Source organism: Oenanthe melanoleuca, unplaced genomic scaffold (assembly GCF_029582105.1).
Source record: "Oenanthe melanoleuca isolate GR-GAL-2019-014 unplaced genomic scaffold, OMel1.0 S035, whole genome shotgun sequence".
Classification (NCBI taxonomy): domain Eukaryota; kingdom Metazoa; phylum Chordata; class Aves; order Passeriformes; family Muscicapidae; genus Oenanthe; species Oenanthe melanoleuca.
In genome coordinates this window covers 1-16,153 of record NW_026612684.1, presented here as the reverse complement: position 1 = coordinate 16,153, position 16,153 = coordinate 1, and the positions used below count along the sequence as shown (strand labels likewise).

Sequence of the window (16,153 nt, the reverse complement as noted above, 5' to 3'; positions counted from 1 at the left end):
ACATATTGATTTTGGGTTGTCTGACTCCACTTTTGGGGTCTCTGATGTCACTTTTGGGTGTCTGGTGTCATTTTTGGAGGTCTCATGTTGATTTTGGGGTGTCTGCCGCCATTTTTGGCATCTCCTGTTGATGTGGAGGGTTTTGACGTCATTTTTGAGGTGTCTGATGTCACTTTTGGGGTCTCTGATATAATTTTTGGGGTTCTGACATCTTTTGGGGTGTCTGATGTCACTTTTGGGTCTCTGACATCATTTTTCGGGTCTCATGTTGCTTTTCAGGTTTTTGATGTCACTTTTGGGTCCCTGATGCCATTTTTGGGGTCTCTGATGCCATTTTTGGCGCCTCTGATGTCACTTTTGCGGGTCTCTCATGCCATTTTTGGTATCTCTGGTGCCACTTTCGGGGTCTCCCGCTGCCTTTGGTGGCTCTGATGTCCCCAAGACCCGGTGGCCTCGGTGACACCGTCCCTGTCTTGCAGGACTGGCGACAGGAGCGAGTTCCTGCTGCAGGCCAAGGACGAGGTGCGGATTTGGGGGGGCCTGGTCGGGTTTTGGGGGGTCTGATGGTGGCTTTTGGGGGTTTCATTGGGATTTTGGGGGTCTGATGGTGATTTTGGGGGTTTCATGGTGATTTGGGGGTCTCATGTCGATTTTGGGGGTCTCATGGTGGTTTTGAGGGTCTGGAGTATTTTGGGGGCTCTCAGGGTGATTTCTGGGGTCTCGGTGATTTTGGGGTCTCATGGGGGTTTTTGGTGGTGATTTCAGGGGTCTAATTGTGATTTTGGGGTGGTGTAGGGATGTCTCATGGAGATTTTGGGGAGTCTTATGGGGATTCTAGGGTGTCTGATGGTGATTTTGTGGGTCTCATGCTGATTTTTAGGGGTTTCATGGTGATTTTGGGGATCTTTGTTGGGTTTTGGGTGGTCTCAGGGTGATTTTTGGGGGGGTCTCATGGGTGTTTCAGGGGTCTTTGTAGTGTTTTGAGGGTCTGATGGTGATTTTGAGGGTCTGATGGTGATTTTTAGGGATTTCACGGGGATTTGGGGGGGTTTCATGGTGATTTTGGGAGGGGTCTTTGTTGGGTTTTGGGGGGGTCTCATGGGAATTTTGGGAGGTCTCATGGGGGTTTTGACGGTTCTCAGGGTGTTTTTGGGGTGTCTGACCCCATTTTCTGTTATTCTAACCCCATTTTTTGGGTGTACCGGGGGGTGCAATGCCGTCAATTCCCCCTCTGTTTTGCATAATATGTGTGCCAGGTTGCGATAACAGGGCTGAACTGGATAAGTCCGGCGGTGGATCTGGCTTTGGTGCGGTAGGCATATAGAGTACTGGACAGCGGGCTGCGGAGGGGTACTGCTGAAGGGACGCTTTGGGCCATAGGAGAGACGGGGACAGCGCAGATGCAGGAGGCGCTGGCGAGATCTGCGCATGGACGGTGTTCGTGTCCAGTGTTATGTGGACAGGCATGGCGTCTGTGACTGTGGCAGGCTGCTTGCTGACGGCTGTGGTGGGGTGCTGTGGATCAGGAGGGGCTGGGAAGGACTGAGTAGCACTGGTGGGTACGGGCTGCGGAGTTGCATTCAATGGGACTAAAACGGGAGGCAGGATTGCGGCTGCAACGGGCGGCAGCGGTTGAACTGGGGCAGGATGCTGCATCAGGGCTTCCACCGGCGGACTTGGCTGCATGGCGGCGGCCGGCGGTGCCATGCGGGTCGCAGGCGGCGGAGCCGTGTGCGACGGGACCCGGGCAGGAGGCGGAGGCGGGGCGCAGGCGGGGAGGTGCACAGGGAACGTAGTTTTCACTGCTGACACGGAAGAGCAGCTGAACGGCGGCGCGGCTGCGGCCGTATCTCGGACGGAGGGTTGGGTGGGCGGCGGCTTCTCGGTGAACGCTGCCGACTGGGGGTGGGGCGCTGCCGAGCACCGGGAGTTCAGGGGGTGAGCTGCGATGGTCACCGGACAGAACTGAGGCAGGAACGCAGTGGCTTGAGGCGGCACAGGAGGTGGGGGAGCTCCAGGCTGAGCGTCCCCCACCGCCTGCCCGGGGACTGGGCTGGCTGGAGCCTGCAGCGCTGGCGTGGGAGCGACAGGCACGTCTCGGCACTCCGGGACGGTGGTCGGCGCCGACGATGTGCTCCGCGCATCCGTGGAGCTGCGCGCAGGCAGCGGTGCATCGGCGCGGGCCAGCTCCGACGGCGGGCTCACTCCGCACCAGGCGGCTCCCGGGTTGGGAACGGGGAGCATCTGTGCTGCTGCCGGCAGCGCCGGTGTGGAGCCGAGCGGCGCAGCCCGGTCCGTCAGGACGCTGGACTGCACCGATGCCGTAACTGCAGGCACTATGGCATTTGCAGACTGGCGTGTCTGCAACGGGGTGGGAACGAAGGGAGCCGCAGCCATGGGCGTCATGGCGGCGGCGCCGGGTATCGGGGGAGGGGCTGAGGGACTCGCGGGAGCGAGGGAGGGGGGCGGGGTCGGCGTGACGCCATCAGCGAGGGGCGGGGCGGAGGCGATGACGTTGGCGGGTGGGCGTGCAGGGGCGGAGCCAACGGGCGGGGCCATGGCAGTGACGGGCGCGGGGGCCGGGATAGCGGGGGCGGGGAGAGCGGGGGCAGGGAGAGCGGGGGCGGGGGCAAGGGACGGGGACGGGCCAGGACCGGGGGTGGGGAAAGTGCAGATTGCGAGAGGAGGGGCGGGATTTGGGGTTACTGAGGAAGCATGAGAGACAGGAACGGTCGTAGTTACCGGGACGGGAGGGAGATTAGCAAGATTGGGTGCGGACGCGGCGGGTGGGTTTACGGGGACGGAGTTTGGGGATACGGGAGCGGAGACAGGGGGAGGAGGGGCAGGAGCAACGTGGGTCAGAAGCGTGGCGGCAGGAGTTTGGGGAAGCAGGGAGACCGGCGCTGCGGGGCCCGGGGTTACAGAAACCGCGGGGGGAGGGGCCCCGGGGGCGTGGGGGATGGTGCCCGCCGGGGCGGCGGGAGCAGCGGGAGAGGTTACGGGGTCTGGGGAAGATGGATGGACTGGGGGAGCGAGTCCCGGGACCACGTGGGTTGGAGGCGCTGCAGCCGGGACTCGGGGTAGCAGGGGAACCGGTGCCGCGGGGACCGGGGTTGTAGAAACGGAGGGGGGAACCGCAGGGGCATGAGGGGAGGTGGCTGCTGAGGACTTGTCCACAAACAACTCAAGCAACGCGCGACATGCCGGGACTAGTTCTGCTACAGCCATATCTCGGCGGGAAATGCGGTTAAAAAGTTTAACCCCTACTTTCTCCCAAAAATCTGCGGTAAAAACTACGGAACGGTCTGCATGAGGAAAATTAAGTAAAGTCCACTCCAAAAGATTTTTTAACTCTTGCTTAGGCAGGTCATGGTGATGAGAACTTAATAAATATTTCAACTGCTTATACAGGTCTCTCTCTTGAGCGGAATGAGTCTGTCCCATTATTAACTTTTATATTAACTTTTAACTACTAACTTTTATATTAACTTTTGACTACTAACCTTGGTTTGCCGCTCATACAGTGCAAAATTTCTGGGGTCCCACGAAAGCGCTGGCCAGGCGTCCTTTCTGGGTGGAAGACACTGTATTTCCGGTCCCCTCTCTGAGCACCGCTGTATGCGTCGCTGTGCAACGGCGTAGCGGACTCGGGACCTCCCTCCACTGAGTTACAGCTCACACACCGCCACGCAGCGTGTGGCTGTACTCGGTGCCACGGCGGGGAGTGCCGCGGCGGTTCCCTCAGAGAGCTCCAGGCAGTACTGACCGGCAGTAACTGTGTGCTCGAGGGCTGTCAGAAAGTCCGTGCAAAGCTTGGCTCCCCTTACTCCACGGCTTTCTCGACAGTAAGAATATTTTAAGAGCTCCAGCCCAATACGTTGCTGAACCAACGCAAAGCTGTGCTCACGGCAAGCGAGGAAAGTAGGTAAAAGTAGGTTTAATAATTACCGTGCAGGAAAAAAACGTCCCGCAACCAAAAACGGGTGAGCTGGTTCTTTAAATGACGTTGGGCGCCACTCTGCGAGAGACTCCTGGATTCTTTGTATCAGGGTGGACGTGAGGAACAAGACTCAGACGCTCTGTAAATGCTAAAAGCTACAGTTGCAGTTTATTATAAGGGAGTCTGCAAGGAGCTGCCCGGCACAGCCACGTGCAGATTAAAGAGATAAAAAGGGGGAGAGAAAGAGAGAAGAAGGAGGGTAAAGAGAGGAAGAGAAGAGGAAAAGAAAAGAGAGGAAGAAGAGGAGAGGAGAAATGGGTTAAAAGGATATTGGGGTAAAGGGAGAGGGAAAGGAGAGCAGAAGTGGGAGAAGAAGAGCAAGGAGTAAAGATAGGAAGAGAAAGAGAGAAGAGAAGAGGAGAGGAGAGGAGAGGAGAGGAGAGGAGAGGAGAGGAGAGGAGAGGAGAGGAGAGGAGAGGAGAAGAGAGAAGAGGAGAGAAGAGAGTGACTTCCTGTTTGTAACACAATAAATCCACTTCCATCATGAATATTCTAATCCCTAAGAACCAATCTAATACAAAATACTAATTCTATAGCATTTACATACAGCCTATAGGAAATGTTACATTAGCATAGCATATGACATTCTAAACTCTAAGATCTAATCTTTGGGTGCGGGTCAGTCTTTTGTGTCTTTTGGCCTTGCCCTCTGGCCAAAAGCATTGTTTAATTAAGAGTGGATTAGCTTCGGTGAGCCATCCTATTGTGTTTATGGTAATTCAGTAACTAGGGCTTTCCTGTTCTACCTTCCCCAACAATTCCCAGAATCTGAGCATTCATATTTGCAAGATTCCTCAGTTTCATCTTCTCCAACATGTTTGACCCCATTTTCCATGTCCCTGACCCCATTTTCAGGGTGTCTCACCCCATTTTTCGGTTTTCAGGAGGACATGCAGGGCTGGCTGCAGGCTCTGGCCACCAACGCCCAGGAACACGCCGAGCTGGCCCAGTGGCAGCAGGGCCTCCTCACCACCTCCTCCACCGACGAGGGGCTCCCGCGGCGTGACCCCGACTGGCCCCGACGGAAGTGGCCCCCCCCAAAACCCCAAATTTGGGGTACAAGCTCCCCCTCAAAACCCCAATTGTGGGGTGCTGGTCCATCGAAACCCCGGATTTGGGGTCCAAGCCTCCCAGTTTTGGGGTCCTGAGCTTTGGATTTGGGGTCCTGAACCCTGGCTTGTAGTCCTGGTCCTTTCCAAAACCCAATTTTTGGGTCACAAACCCTAAGTTTGGGGTCCTGCCCCCACCAAAATTCCAATTGTGGGGTCCCAGTCCTTCCCTAACCCCGGATTTGGGGTCCTCAGCTCTGGGTTTGGGGTCCTGAACCCTAAATTTGGGATCCTGGCCCCCCCAAACCTCAACTGTAGGGTCCCAGTCCTCCCTGAGCCCTGGGTTTGGGGTACCAAGCCCTGAATTTGGGGTCCCAATCCTTCCCAAATCCTGATTTTGGGGTCCTCAGCTCTAGCTTTGAGGTCCTGGCCCCCACAAAACCCCAATTGTGGGGTCCTGACCACCTCTGAGCTCCAGTTTTGTGGTCCCAGTCCTGCCCAAACACTGGATTTGGGGTCCCAAGCCCTGGTTTTGGGGTCCTGCCTCATCCAAAACCTCAATTTTGGGGTTCAGCCCCCTTCCCCCAAACCCCAAATTTGGGGTTCTGGCCCACCTGAGCCCAAATTTTGGGGTCCTGGGCCCGCCTTTCCCCCAGCACAAGCCATAGAGATCCGGGGGGGCCCCAGCACCGCCATTGTACAAATGTAATAAAGCACCTGCTGCACCCCAAAACCGGCCTGACGCATTTGGGGGTGTGCTGAGGGGAATTTGGAAAGTCCTGAAGGGGTTTGGGGGTGTCTTGTAGGGGTTTGGGGTGTACTGGGGGGATTTAGGATCGACTGGGGGAGATTTGAGAGCGATTTGGGGAGGTTAGAATCGACTGGTGGGGGGTTAGGATCGGATGGGGAGGTTTAGGATCTACTGGAGGACATTAGAATCGACTGGTGGGGATGTAGGATCGACTGGGTGAGTTTAGGCCCAACTGGGGGGGTTTAGGATGGGATGGGGAGGTATAGGACTGGACCAAACGAGCTGGACCTGGAGCGATCCAGGTCCTGGTCCCGGTCCCTCTATTGGTGCTGGTCTCAGTCCCGGTCCCAGACCTGGATCTGGGCCCGGCTTTGGTTTCGGTCTCGGTCCCGGTTCTGATGCAGCTCTCGGTTCGGGTCGCCGGGGATTTTCGTCTCCTTGGCAGATTTTAGGCTGAATCTGGTGGGTTTAGGGCGGATTTTAGATCCCTTGCAGTGATTTCAAAATATTTAGGCGGCATTTCAGGCTTATCTGGATGATATTAGGCCAAACCGGGTCAATTGAGGACCTAGTGGCGCTTTGGCCCCGCCCCTTTCCCCTCACAGTTCCCGCCCTTCCATTGACCCATCCCCTCCCAGTTCGGGGTTCCGAACCGGGCAGGAGGAGGAGGGAGGGAGGAAGAGGCGGAGCCGCAGCAGAAGCAGGAGGGGACAAGGAACGATTCCAGCGCCATCCCGGAGCTGCCTGAACTCGCAGCGCCCCCAGGACCATCGCCCCCCATCCCGCAGGTGCCCGGGGAGGGGGAGCTCGCCCCAAATATCCCGGGGTGTTCCTGGGTTTGGGGATTTTTTGGGGGGGTGATGTTTGGATGTTGCCGGGCTCCAGAGGCGCAGATGGCCCTTGGGGGGACATCGGGGAGTCCCAGGGAGGTGTTTTTGGGGGTCCCGGTGGGTGCGGGCAGAGCCCCGTTGGGGTCGGGGGGATGCGGGTCCCCCCGCGGTGGGGGTTGGGCTTCCCGGGCCGGGTCCTGCGAGCTCTGCCGGGGCCACGTGGGGAGCGCGCGGGAGCGGCGGGATCGGCGGGGGGACAGCGGTTTTGGGGAGCCCCGGGAGAGGCGCGGCTTCCCTGAGCGGGAGCGCAGACACAGGAGAGCCCCAGAAGGGCAAAGCGGGGAGCCCGAGAGGGGGGGACCCCTGGCATTGCCGGGACCCCGGCGGGGGCTGCTGGGGCTGGAGGGGCGGCATGGCCGGGAAAGGGCTTCGGGGCTCCCGGTGCCGCCAGTGGCTGCTCCCAGCATGAGCCCAGTTGCTCCCCGCGTGTCCTTCCAGTTTCCTCGGCACTCCCAGCATGAGCCCGGTCACTCCCAGCCATTCCCTATTATGATGGAAATTGCCTCAGCAGGGTCCCAGTTGCTCCCAAGGTCATCAAAACTGAGGGGAAAAAACAAAAAGCACGTCCAAAATATTTAAATGTAGAGAGCCAAGACATTATTTATTATCTGGTCAGGATGTTGTAGCCTGAATGTAGCACAGAAATCTTCTCATCCACACATAACCCGTGTGTGCAGAGAGAATCATTCCATGACACTCCCTTTTTAGAAGATTTTTCAGTTCTTTTATACAGTCATAGAAATTAATTGGGTCAGTGTTCTTTGGTCTCAAGTTGCAAACACTCAATTCCTAGTATTTGGTCTCCTTTTGGATCCGGATTTCTCCCCTTCTGATGTTAATTAGATCTTCATTCCCTGATTTTATCAGTCTTTTCAGAGGAGGTGTCTGCAGCTTTGCCCGAGGCTGAGTCTGGGGTGGATGTTCCTGGGTGGCCACTGATGTTCTGTTAATGGCCGCTGATGGCACTTGAGCATTCCAGCTGCTCCCAGTGTGTTAATGTGTTGAATTCACCTGACCCCACCTGGTGCAGCAATGCCCTGCAAAGAAAATTAAATGTTTTTTGGGGCAAAGGCAAACAAAAACCCTTGATTAATATTATAGACATTTTTTAAACTGATATGTTTTCCAACACCACTTTGGTCCAGTGTGTTCCCAGTTCTCCCAGCTGCCCCTAGCACAGTCCCAGTAACTCCAGTACTATCCCAGTATGAATCCAGTATGAGTCCAGTCTCTGCCAGCAGGGCCCCAGTCACTCACAATTGCCCCCATTTGCCCAAGCATGGTCCCAGTTTTCCCCCCAGTTACGTCCCAGTCACCACCCCTATGGTCTCAGACACTCCCAGTATATCCCAGTTGCCCTGAACAATCTCACAGTCATTTCCAGGCAGTCCCAGTTACCTCAGCGTGGTTCCCTTGCCCCCCAGTTTTATCCCAGTTGCCCCTGCAATAGTCCCAGTGCCTCTCAGCATGGTTTGTTTAATTTTTTAATGAAGGGGAATGTTTGGAGCATGCAGAACTCCAAAGCTTAGCAGAAAATTCCTCTTGGGGGGACACTGGGGGGTCCCGGTTGCGGTTGACGGCAGAGGCAGCCTGGAGGAGCAGAGCCCTGTGTCCCCCAGGACCCCAAAGTGGGGAGCCCAGAGAGGGAGGAGCGGCGCCATTGGCGGGACAATCAACAGCCTGGAGAGAGGCAGGGGGGACTCCTTGGACCCCCAGCACCCCAAAGCAGAGAATAAGGGTAGGAGGGACCCTGGGACCCCAAATCTTCCAGCATCCCTAAATGGGGAGAGAGAAGAGGGGGGATCTTTTCGGTTTGCTGGGACTCCCAGCAGCCTGGGGAGGGCGGGCACCGAGTAGATGGGGGACCCCCAATAGAAGCGTGACCCCCAGCAGCTGGGACAGGGGGGAAGCCCCGAACACCAAAGGGGAGGGACCATTGCCAGGAACTCCTGGGAGGCATTTTCAGGGCTGAATGTTGGTGTTTTGGAGGTTTTGATGAAGCCCCGATGCCTGTGGACTTTTAGAGGTGGGCTTGGGCAGGAGCAATCCCCAATACAACGCTCTCATCCCTTGTTTTTCCCGAAACAGGATTTCCCATTGCCAAGCCGTGGCCCGATGGAGGAGGAGGAGGAAGCTGCAAGAAAGAGGAAGATGGCCCAGGAGCCCCAGGCAGGTGGGAAGGAAATCAGTGCCCCTTTCCCCCTCTGTTCTGCTCCATCTCCCAGCCCAGCACGGCCCCGGCTGTAGGACACCCCGCTGCTGACACCGACCTGCCAGGGATGCGTTGGTGGAATCTCCTTCCCCTTTCCTCTGGCACGGAGGCAAATCCCATCCTCTCCTTGTCCTTCCTCGCCCAGACAAGGAGCTGAGCATGGAGAGCAGGGAGGACAAATCCCCGTGGCAGAACCTGGTGGAAGAGGCTGTTTTCAGCGGCTCCACGGCGCAGGAATCCAACAGGGAGGAAAAGCCGCGGAGATCCCGCACCAGGAGGGGCAGCAAACGCAGATCACAGGAATCTGAGGAGGAAAGACCCAGCCTGGGCTGGGCAGGCAGCCAGAGATGGAGCCAGAGCTCGGACTTGGTGGTCCATGAGCAGCTTCGTGATGGGGAGAAGCGCCACAAGTGCTCGGAGTGTGGGATGGGTTTCAGATGGAGGTCCAGACTGATCCACCAGAGGATCCACACTGGGGAGAGGCCCTACGAGTGTGGGGAGTGTGGGAAGAGGTTTCTGACCCGCAGCCATCTCCTCAGGAACCAGCGCATGCACACAGACAAGAAGCCCTTCCGCTGCTCTGACTGCGGGAAGGGCTTCAGAGAAAACAGTGTACTCACAAAACACCAGCGCATCCACACCGGGGAAAAGCCCCACGAGTGTGAGGAGTGTGGGATGAGCTTCAGATGGAGCTCCAGCCTAATCTGCCACCAAAGGGTCCACACAGGGGAGAGGCCCTATGAGTGCTCTAAGTGTGGGAAGAGGTTTCCTACCAGCTCTGATCTCATCAAGCACTTCCAGACACACACGGAGGAGAGGCCCTACGAGTGTCCTGACTGCGGGAGGGGCTTCAGGCAGAAGTACACTCTCATCACCCATCGACGCATCCACATGGGGAGAGGCCCTACAAGTGTGAGGAGTGTGGGAAGAGCTTCTCCCACAACTCCACCTTGACTCAACACCAACAGAGCCACCGGTAAGGGAAGCCCCACGAGTGCCCCGAGTGTGAGAAGAGCTTTCTGTGCTGCTCCAACTTCATCCTACACTCCAGGACCCACGCTGGGCAGATCCCTGGTGACCCACATTCCCTGGGATCCATATTGAGTAGACACCTCCCTTCATTTTTCTCTCTACTCCTTCTTTTTGTTCTCCAAAAGCCAAGAGGGATCGATCTGTCACCTCAAAACCTCCCAAATCCAAGTAAAAACACCTCAATTTTGACTCAAAAGGGATCAATCCAGGTTCCCACCTCAGAGCAACTCAATCCCACACAAAACTTCCATAGCCGCCAGGGTGAGAAAGGGTTGGAAAGAGATTGGGAGAAGTGGGATACAAATTTGGAGCGGTGGCATGGGGATTGTGTGGGGCTGACTGTGTGGGATGTATTTGATAGTAAATAAAACTTTGACAATTCCTGATTTATGTCCCATTTTCTTTCCGTCAATTTCAGTTTTGTTTTCACTGGTACCTTCTCAGCTGATTGTTTTTGTGCCCTCCTTTCTCTCCTGCCTCTCTCTGCCCTCTCTGTTTTTCTCTCAGGGTCTCCCTTGAGCCAGGGCAGCTCCCACCAAAGACCCTGCCCTGATTCAATTCCCAGTGCAGGAGCTGCAACAGCCATGGGTGAAATTCTGAAGGCTGGCAGTAAAATGTCCCTGTAAGATCTTGCTACACTTGGCTTTTGCCCACTTCAGAAGAGCTTTGCCTTCAAGGGCAGGAACATCTTTTCCTGGCTGGGAACTGGAATTCCAGAGCCTGGAGGTGTGAGACATGGAGGCCCATGCAGGCTGGGATCATGGGGGCAGGGATGACATGGACTGGGATCCTCCAGCCTGGGACTGCACGACTGGGACCTGATGGATCAGGGCCATGCAGACTGGGATTGTACAAACTGAGATCACTGTCACGGTGTGACTTGGGTTTTGCGAATTTTAATGTATTTAATTTCGTTTTAGAGATAGGATTTAGGAATTGAGACAAGGCAGGTTCAAAACTTAAAAAGGTAGAATAAGAAATTTATTAATAACACAAAAAAAAAATTCAGAATAAGATTCCTAGATTGTTCCCTCTCCCTTCATTCCACATTTCTTACCAACAACACACAGAGAACACTTCAGTCAGTTATCCACCCAAATGATCATTTCAGTTCACTTAAGAGAGAAAAGTTCATTTTTCAGTTATGGCTTAGGTGGTGTCTTCACCTTCACAATCCACATCCACCTGGGAAAATATTGCAGATTATGACTCTCCTCCCATTTTTCCACAGTCCTTCCAGAGCTGTGCTATGGGTTATGTTACACACTTGGGGTATCACTTTTAATGGCAGGCTGCTGATAAACAAAATTCTCTTCATCTCCTTGTCTATCAAATTTCTCTGATCATATTCCTGTCCCAGAACAGAGAGAGTTCAATTTCCTTGAGGCAAAAAGTCTTCTACTCAAGTATCCAAACCTCCCTAAGTATATTTCACAGTTTAAAGGAATTTTAGTGTAGTCACACTCCCCTTAGGCCACAAAAAATGGTTTTCAGCTACTTATCAGTTTGCATCTTTTCAATCTCTTCCCACCAGGAACTTTATCTTCATTCTGCTGACCTCTGTAGTCTCCGTGCTTTCATTTCTTCTCATTCAGGGGAGCTCAGGAGATTGAGGCTCTTATCCAGGCATAAAGAAGTTACAATTGTATCCAGATCATGAAGAAACAACAGGGGCAGCTGGAGGCCTCTTCTGCCTCCTAGAGAGGCGAGCCCAGCTGAGCCGGCTGGGCTGGGGCCATGTGGCCGGTGCTGAGACCATGTGGCTGGAGCCAAAGCCATGCGGTCAGGGCCGTGTGGAGCCGGGGGGCCCCCAAGCCAGGGGCTCCCCGCAGAGCTGGTGCTGGCCCGGGGCCCCCGCTGAGCCCGGAGCTGGACCGGGGGCTGGTGCCCTGCCCGGAGGCCACCGCACCTCCGAAGGCCGGAAACCGAAAGAGCCAGAGCCAACCCGATCTACTGTGATTTGTGAAAGCGAAATAACTTTTCATTGGTTTTTTGAGCTGTCCATCACCAAATCATCTCTCTGATTGCTGCTAGCAGCTCACAGGGGAAGCTCCCAGAGATGGGAGAGCCCCTCCCACTCCCCAGCCTCATGGAGCCTTCCCTGAGGTGAATCCACCCCTCCCCCCAAACACGTGAAACCAACACACCCTAGCCCAGTCCCAGTTATTCCGTAAATGATCCCAGTCCCTCTCAGCATGGTCCTAGTCATGGCCAGTTCCCCCAGTATAGAGTAGTAGCTCCCACTGACTCCCTAGTAGCCCCCAGCGTGTTCGCAGTTCTCCCCAGCAGGTTCTCAACTGTTCCCAGTGTGGTTCTGCCTTCCCTGAGCAATGCCCCCCCTGTGGACACAAGGCAGCATTGCAGCCCTTTCAGACCCTGAGAAATGCTGCCGCCTTCCGGACACAGCCTGTTAATACACAAACCCCCCCCCCACCCCCTTTCCAGGGAGTGCTGCCCCTTGCGGACAGAGCTTGGTACTGCAGCTCCCACCTCGGGCACTGGTGCCCTCCTGTGGACACAACCCAGTACTGCAGCCCCGCCCCAAGCAGTTCTGACTCCTTGTAGACACAGCATGATACTCCAGGACAACCCTCCCTTGAGCAGTGCTGCCCCCTTTTGGATGCAAACCAAAACTGCAGCCCGTCTTGTCCCCAAGCAGTGCTGCCTCCTTGTGGACACAGTATGGCGCTGCATCCCCCCCCATTTTCCGAGTAGTGCTGCCCCATTTTGGATACAATCTGCTACTGCAGCCCCCCCTTTCGAGCCATGCTGCCCTCTTGTGGACATGGCATGGTCATGTAGATCTCCCCCTGAGCAGTGCTGCCCTGTTGTGGACACAACCAGATTCTATACCGAGCCTCCTCCTTGAGCAGAGCTGTCCCCTTGTGAACACAGCTCGGTGCTGTACCCTCCTTCAGCAGTGCTGCCCCCTTGTGGGTGTACCCTGGTACTGCAGCCACAGCCTCCCCCAAGCCCCTAAAGTGCTGCCCCCTCGTGGATACAGCCTGGTACTGCAGCTCACACTGTAAAACAGTGTTGCCCCATTGTGGACACAAGCCTGTACTGCAGCCCCCCCTCAGAGCAGTGCTGTCCCTTGTGGACACAGGTCGGTACTGCAGCCCTCTTCACGAGCACTGCTACTTCTTTGTGGATACTTATTAGTACTGCAGCCCCCCCCTCTTCTGAGCAGTGCTGCCCTGCTCAGGACACAGCCCAGTAATGCAGCACCCCCTCTCCCAAGCAGTGCTTCCCCCTTGTGGACACAGCATGATACTGCAGCCCACCCACCAGGTCCAGTGCTGACCACTTGTGGACAGAGCATGATACTGTAGCCCCACCCCACCTGAACATCCCTCCCAAGGAGCGCTCCCCTCTTCTGGACGCAATCCGGAACTGCAGGCCCCCCTTTCCTTTAGCAGTGCTGTCCCCTTGTGGACACAAGGCAGTATTGCAGCCCTTTCAGACCCTGAGAAATGCTACCACCTTCTAGACACAGCCTGGTCCTGCAGCCTCCCCTCCCAAGCAGTGCTGCCCCCTTGTGGACGCAGCCTGGGTATACAATTCCCTCCCTCCCTTCTGAGAGTGCTGACGCATTGCGGGAAGAACTTGGTACTGCAGCCCTCACCTTTGGCACTGCTGCCCTTCTGTGGACACAACCAGGTACTGCAGCCAGCCCCTCTTAGAGCAGTGCTGTACTCTTGTGGACACAGCCTGGTATTGCAGTCCCTTCCCCCTTGAGCAGTGCTGCTTCCTTTTAGACACAACCCATTAATGTGGTCCCTCCCCCAGAGCAATGCTGCTCCCTTATGGACACAGCATGGTACTACAGTCCCTTCCCTTGAGAAGTACTACTCTCTGGTGGACACATCATGGAACTGCAGCCTCTCCCCCGAGCGCTGCTGCTCCATTGTGGACACAAGACTGTACAGCAGCTGCCCACTCCCTGAGCAGTTTTGCCCCCTTGTGGCCACAGCATGGTACTGCAGCCTCCACCTTCTCCTAGCAGTGCTTCTGCCTTGTGGACACATTGTGGTACTGCAGCTCTACCCTCTGAGTACATCTGCCCCCATGTGGACATAGGCTGGTCCTCCAGTCCCGTAACTCTGAGCAGTGCTGCCCCCTTTTGTAAACAGCATGGTACTGCAGCCTCTTTTCCCCTCCAGTAGTGCTCCTATCCTGTGGACACAAACTGGGACTGCAGCCCCACCCTCCCCCACGACAAGTGCTGCTCCTGTTTAAGCATAACCCATTTCTGCAGCCCCCCCTACCGCAGGAGGGATACTTCCTTGTGGACAGTGATGGCTACTGCAGCCCCTCTCTCCCCTTCTGAGCAGTGCTGCCCCCCTCTGGACACAGCCCGGTAATGCAGCCGCCACCCCTCAGAGCAGTGTGGCTACCTTGTGGACACAGCCCAGTACTGCAGCACCACCCCTCCCCCACGCAGTGCTGCCCCCTTGTGGACACAGCACAGTAGGCAGCCCATCCACCAGGTCCAGTGTGACCACTTGTGGACAGAGCATGATACTGCAGCCGGTTCCCCCACCTTCCCCCAAAGAGTGCTCCCCTCTTCTGGACGCAACCCAGAAATGCAGGTCCCCCTTCCCTGGGCAGTGCTGCCCCCTTCTGGACACAGCATGGTACTGCAGCCGCACTCCCCTGAGCAGTGCTGCCTCTTTGTGGACACAACCAGGTTCTGCAACCTCCCCCCAGCCCCCTCCCCCCCGAACAGTGCTGTTCAGTTGTGGAAACAGCATGCTACTGCAAACCCCCTTCCCCCGAGCAGTGCTGAACCCTTGTGGCCACAGCAACCCCCTACCCCAAGCGATGCTGCACCATTGTGGACACCCCATGGTACTGCAGCCCTCCCCTTCAAAGCAATGCTGCCCTCTTTATGGACAAAACCCTGTACTGCAGCCCCCCACCTCCTCAGTGCAGTGCTGGCCATTATGGACACAGCATGGTCCTGCAGTCCCTTCCCTCGAGAAGTCTTTCCGTCTAGTATAAACACCACGTAACTGCAGCCTCCCCCTGAGCAGTGCTGCTCCCTTGTGGACAAAAGACCGCCCACTCCCTGAGCAGTTCTTTCCCCTTGTGGACACAGCATGGTACTGCAGCTCCACCCTCCCTGAGTGGTGCTGCCCCCATGTGGACACAGCATAGTACTGCAGCCCTCCCCTTGCAAGCAGTGCTGCCCCCTTTAAAACCCTGTACTGCAGTCCCCATCCCGAGTAGTCCTGACCCTTTGTAGACACAGCATGATACTCCAGCATGCCTCCCCCTCCTTGAGGATTGCTGCCCCCTTGTGGACACACCCACAGGGTTTTTTTTCTCAAGGTTTCAGAGTGTGCAGACTCCTTTTATCCTAAACTCCTGGCCACATGCTGTCCTCCTCTCCCTATTGGCTGAGGTACTAGGAAGATACAGCCTTCCTGACCAGCCTGCCCCATATTACTTCTTGAATCTGGCATTTCCCCCCCAAAGTTCAGAAGTTTAGGCTTGTGCAGAACCTTGTCTGTTTCAGGAGCTAAGCTATCTGGGCCCAGTAACAAACCTACTGCCCAAAGTCAGTAGAAATCTTACAACCCATTTCACAGACCTTAACACCCATCCCTTCACCCATCCAATGATTTGTAAAGACATTAGCACAAGTCTTTACTCTCACATTCATGTTTCCTGTGCTGGTGTCCTGGTTTGAAGGATAAGTGTCTGCCAATAAAGGCAGAAGTTTCTCTTTGAAATGGAGAATGTAAACCACACCCCCCCTCCGCCAAATTATTATTATAATTTTGAAATTAAGGGGCTCTCAGGCAAAGATAGGGGAATTAGGACTAACAGTTCTTTACTAGGAAAATTATAATAGAAATACAGTATTACAAAGAACAATTCCAACCCTGACAGAGTCAGAATACAACCTGACACCCTGTCAGTCAGGGTGTTGGTAGCAGTCCAATTAAATGGTGGCTACAGTCCTCCTGCAGTGGCAGATGTGCTTCAGCTGAAGCAGTGGTCCTGTAGAAAAGTGCAGTTTTCCTCTGAAGGTCCAGAGATGATGTGGAAAGGTCTGGTGTTCCTCTGGAATGCAGTGGAAAGACAGATAATTTGCTGTTCAAAATCTCAGATTTTTTATCTAAGTAGCAAAGGCTTGGCTCCTCCCCCTGGCTTGAGCATCTCCCAATGGGATGATGTAATTTTATCAGTCATACAGTGGGACTTAATGGC

General features: G+C 55.4%; 1 protein-coding gene across 1 annotated transcript in view; it reads left to right on the top strand.

Annotated features, from left to right (window-relative positions):
- LOC130266406 (zinc finger protein 501-like) overlaps positions 1-9,814 on the top strand; it is a gene marked incomplete at its 3' end in the record, with an annotated part of 53,041 nt that extends 43,227 nt beyond the window's left edge. Inside the window, exon 4 of the mRNA XM_056515680.1 lies at positions 9,254-9,814. Within this exon, the coding sequence (XP_056371655.1) occupies positions 9,254-9,814 (561 nt within the window). The remainder of the gene's footprint in view (positions 1-9,253) is intronic.
- Between the last annotated feature and the right edge of the window lie 6,339 nt (positions 9,815-16,153).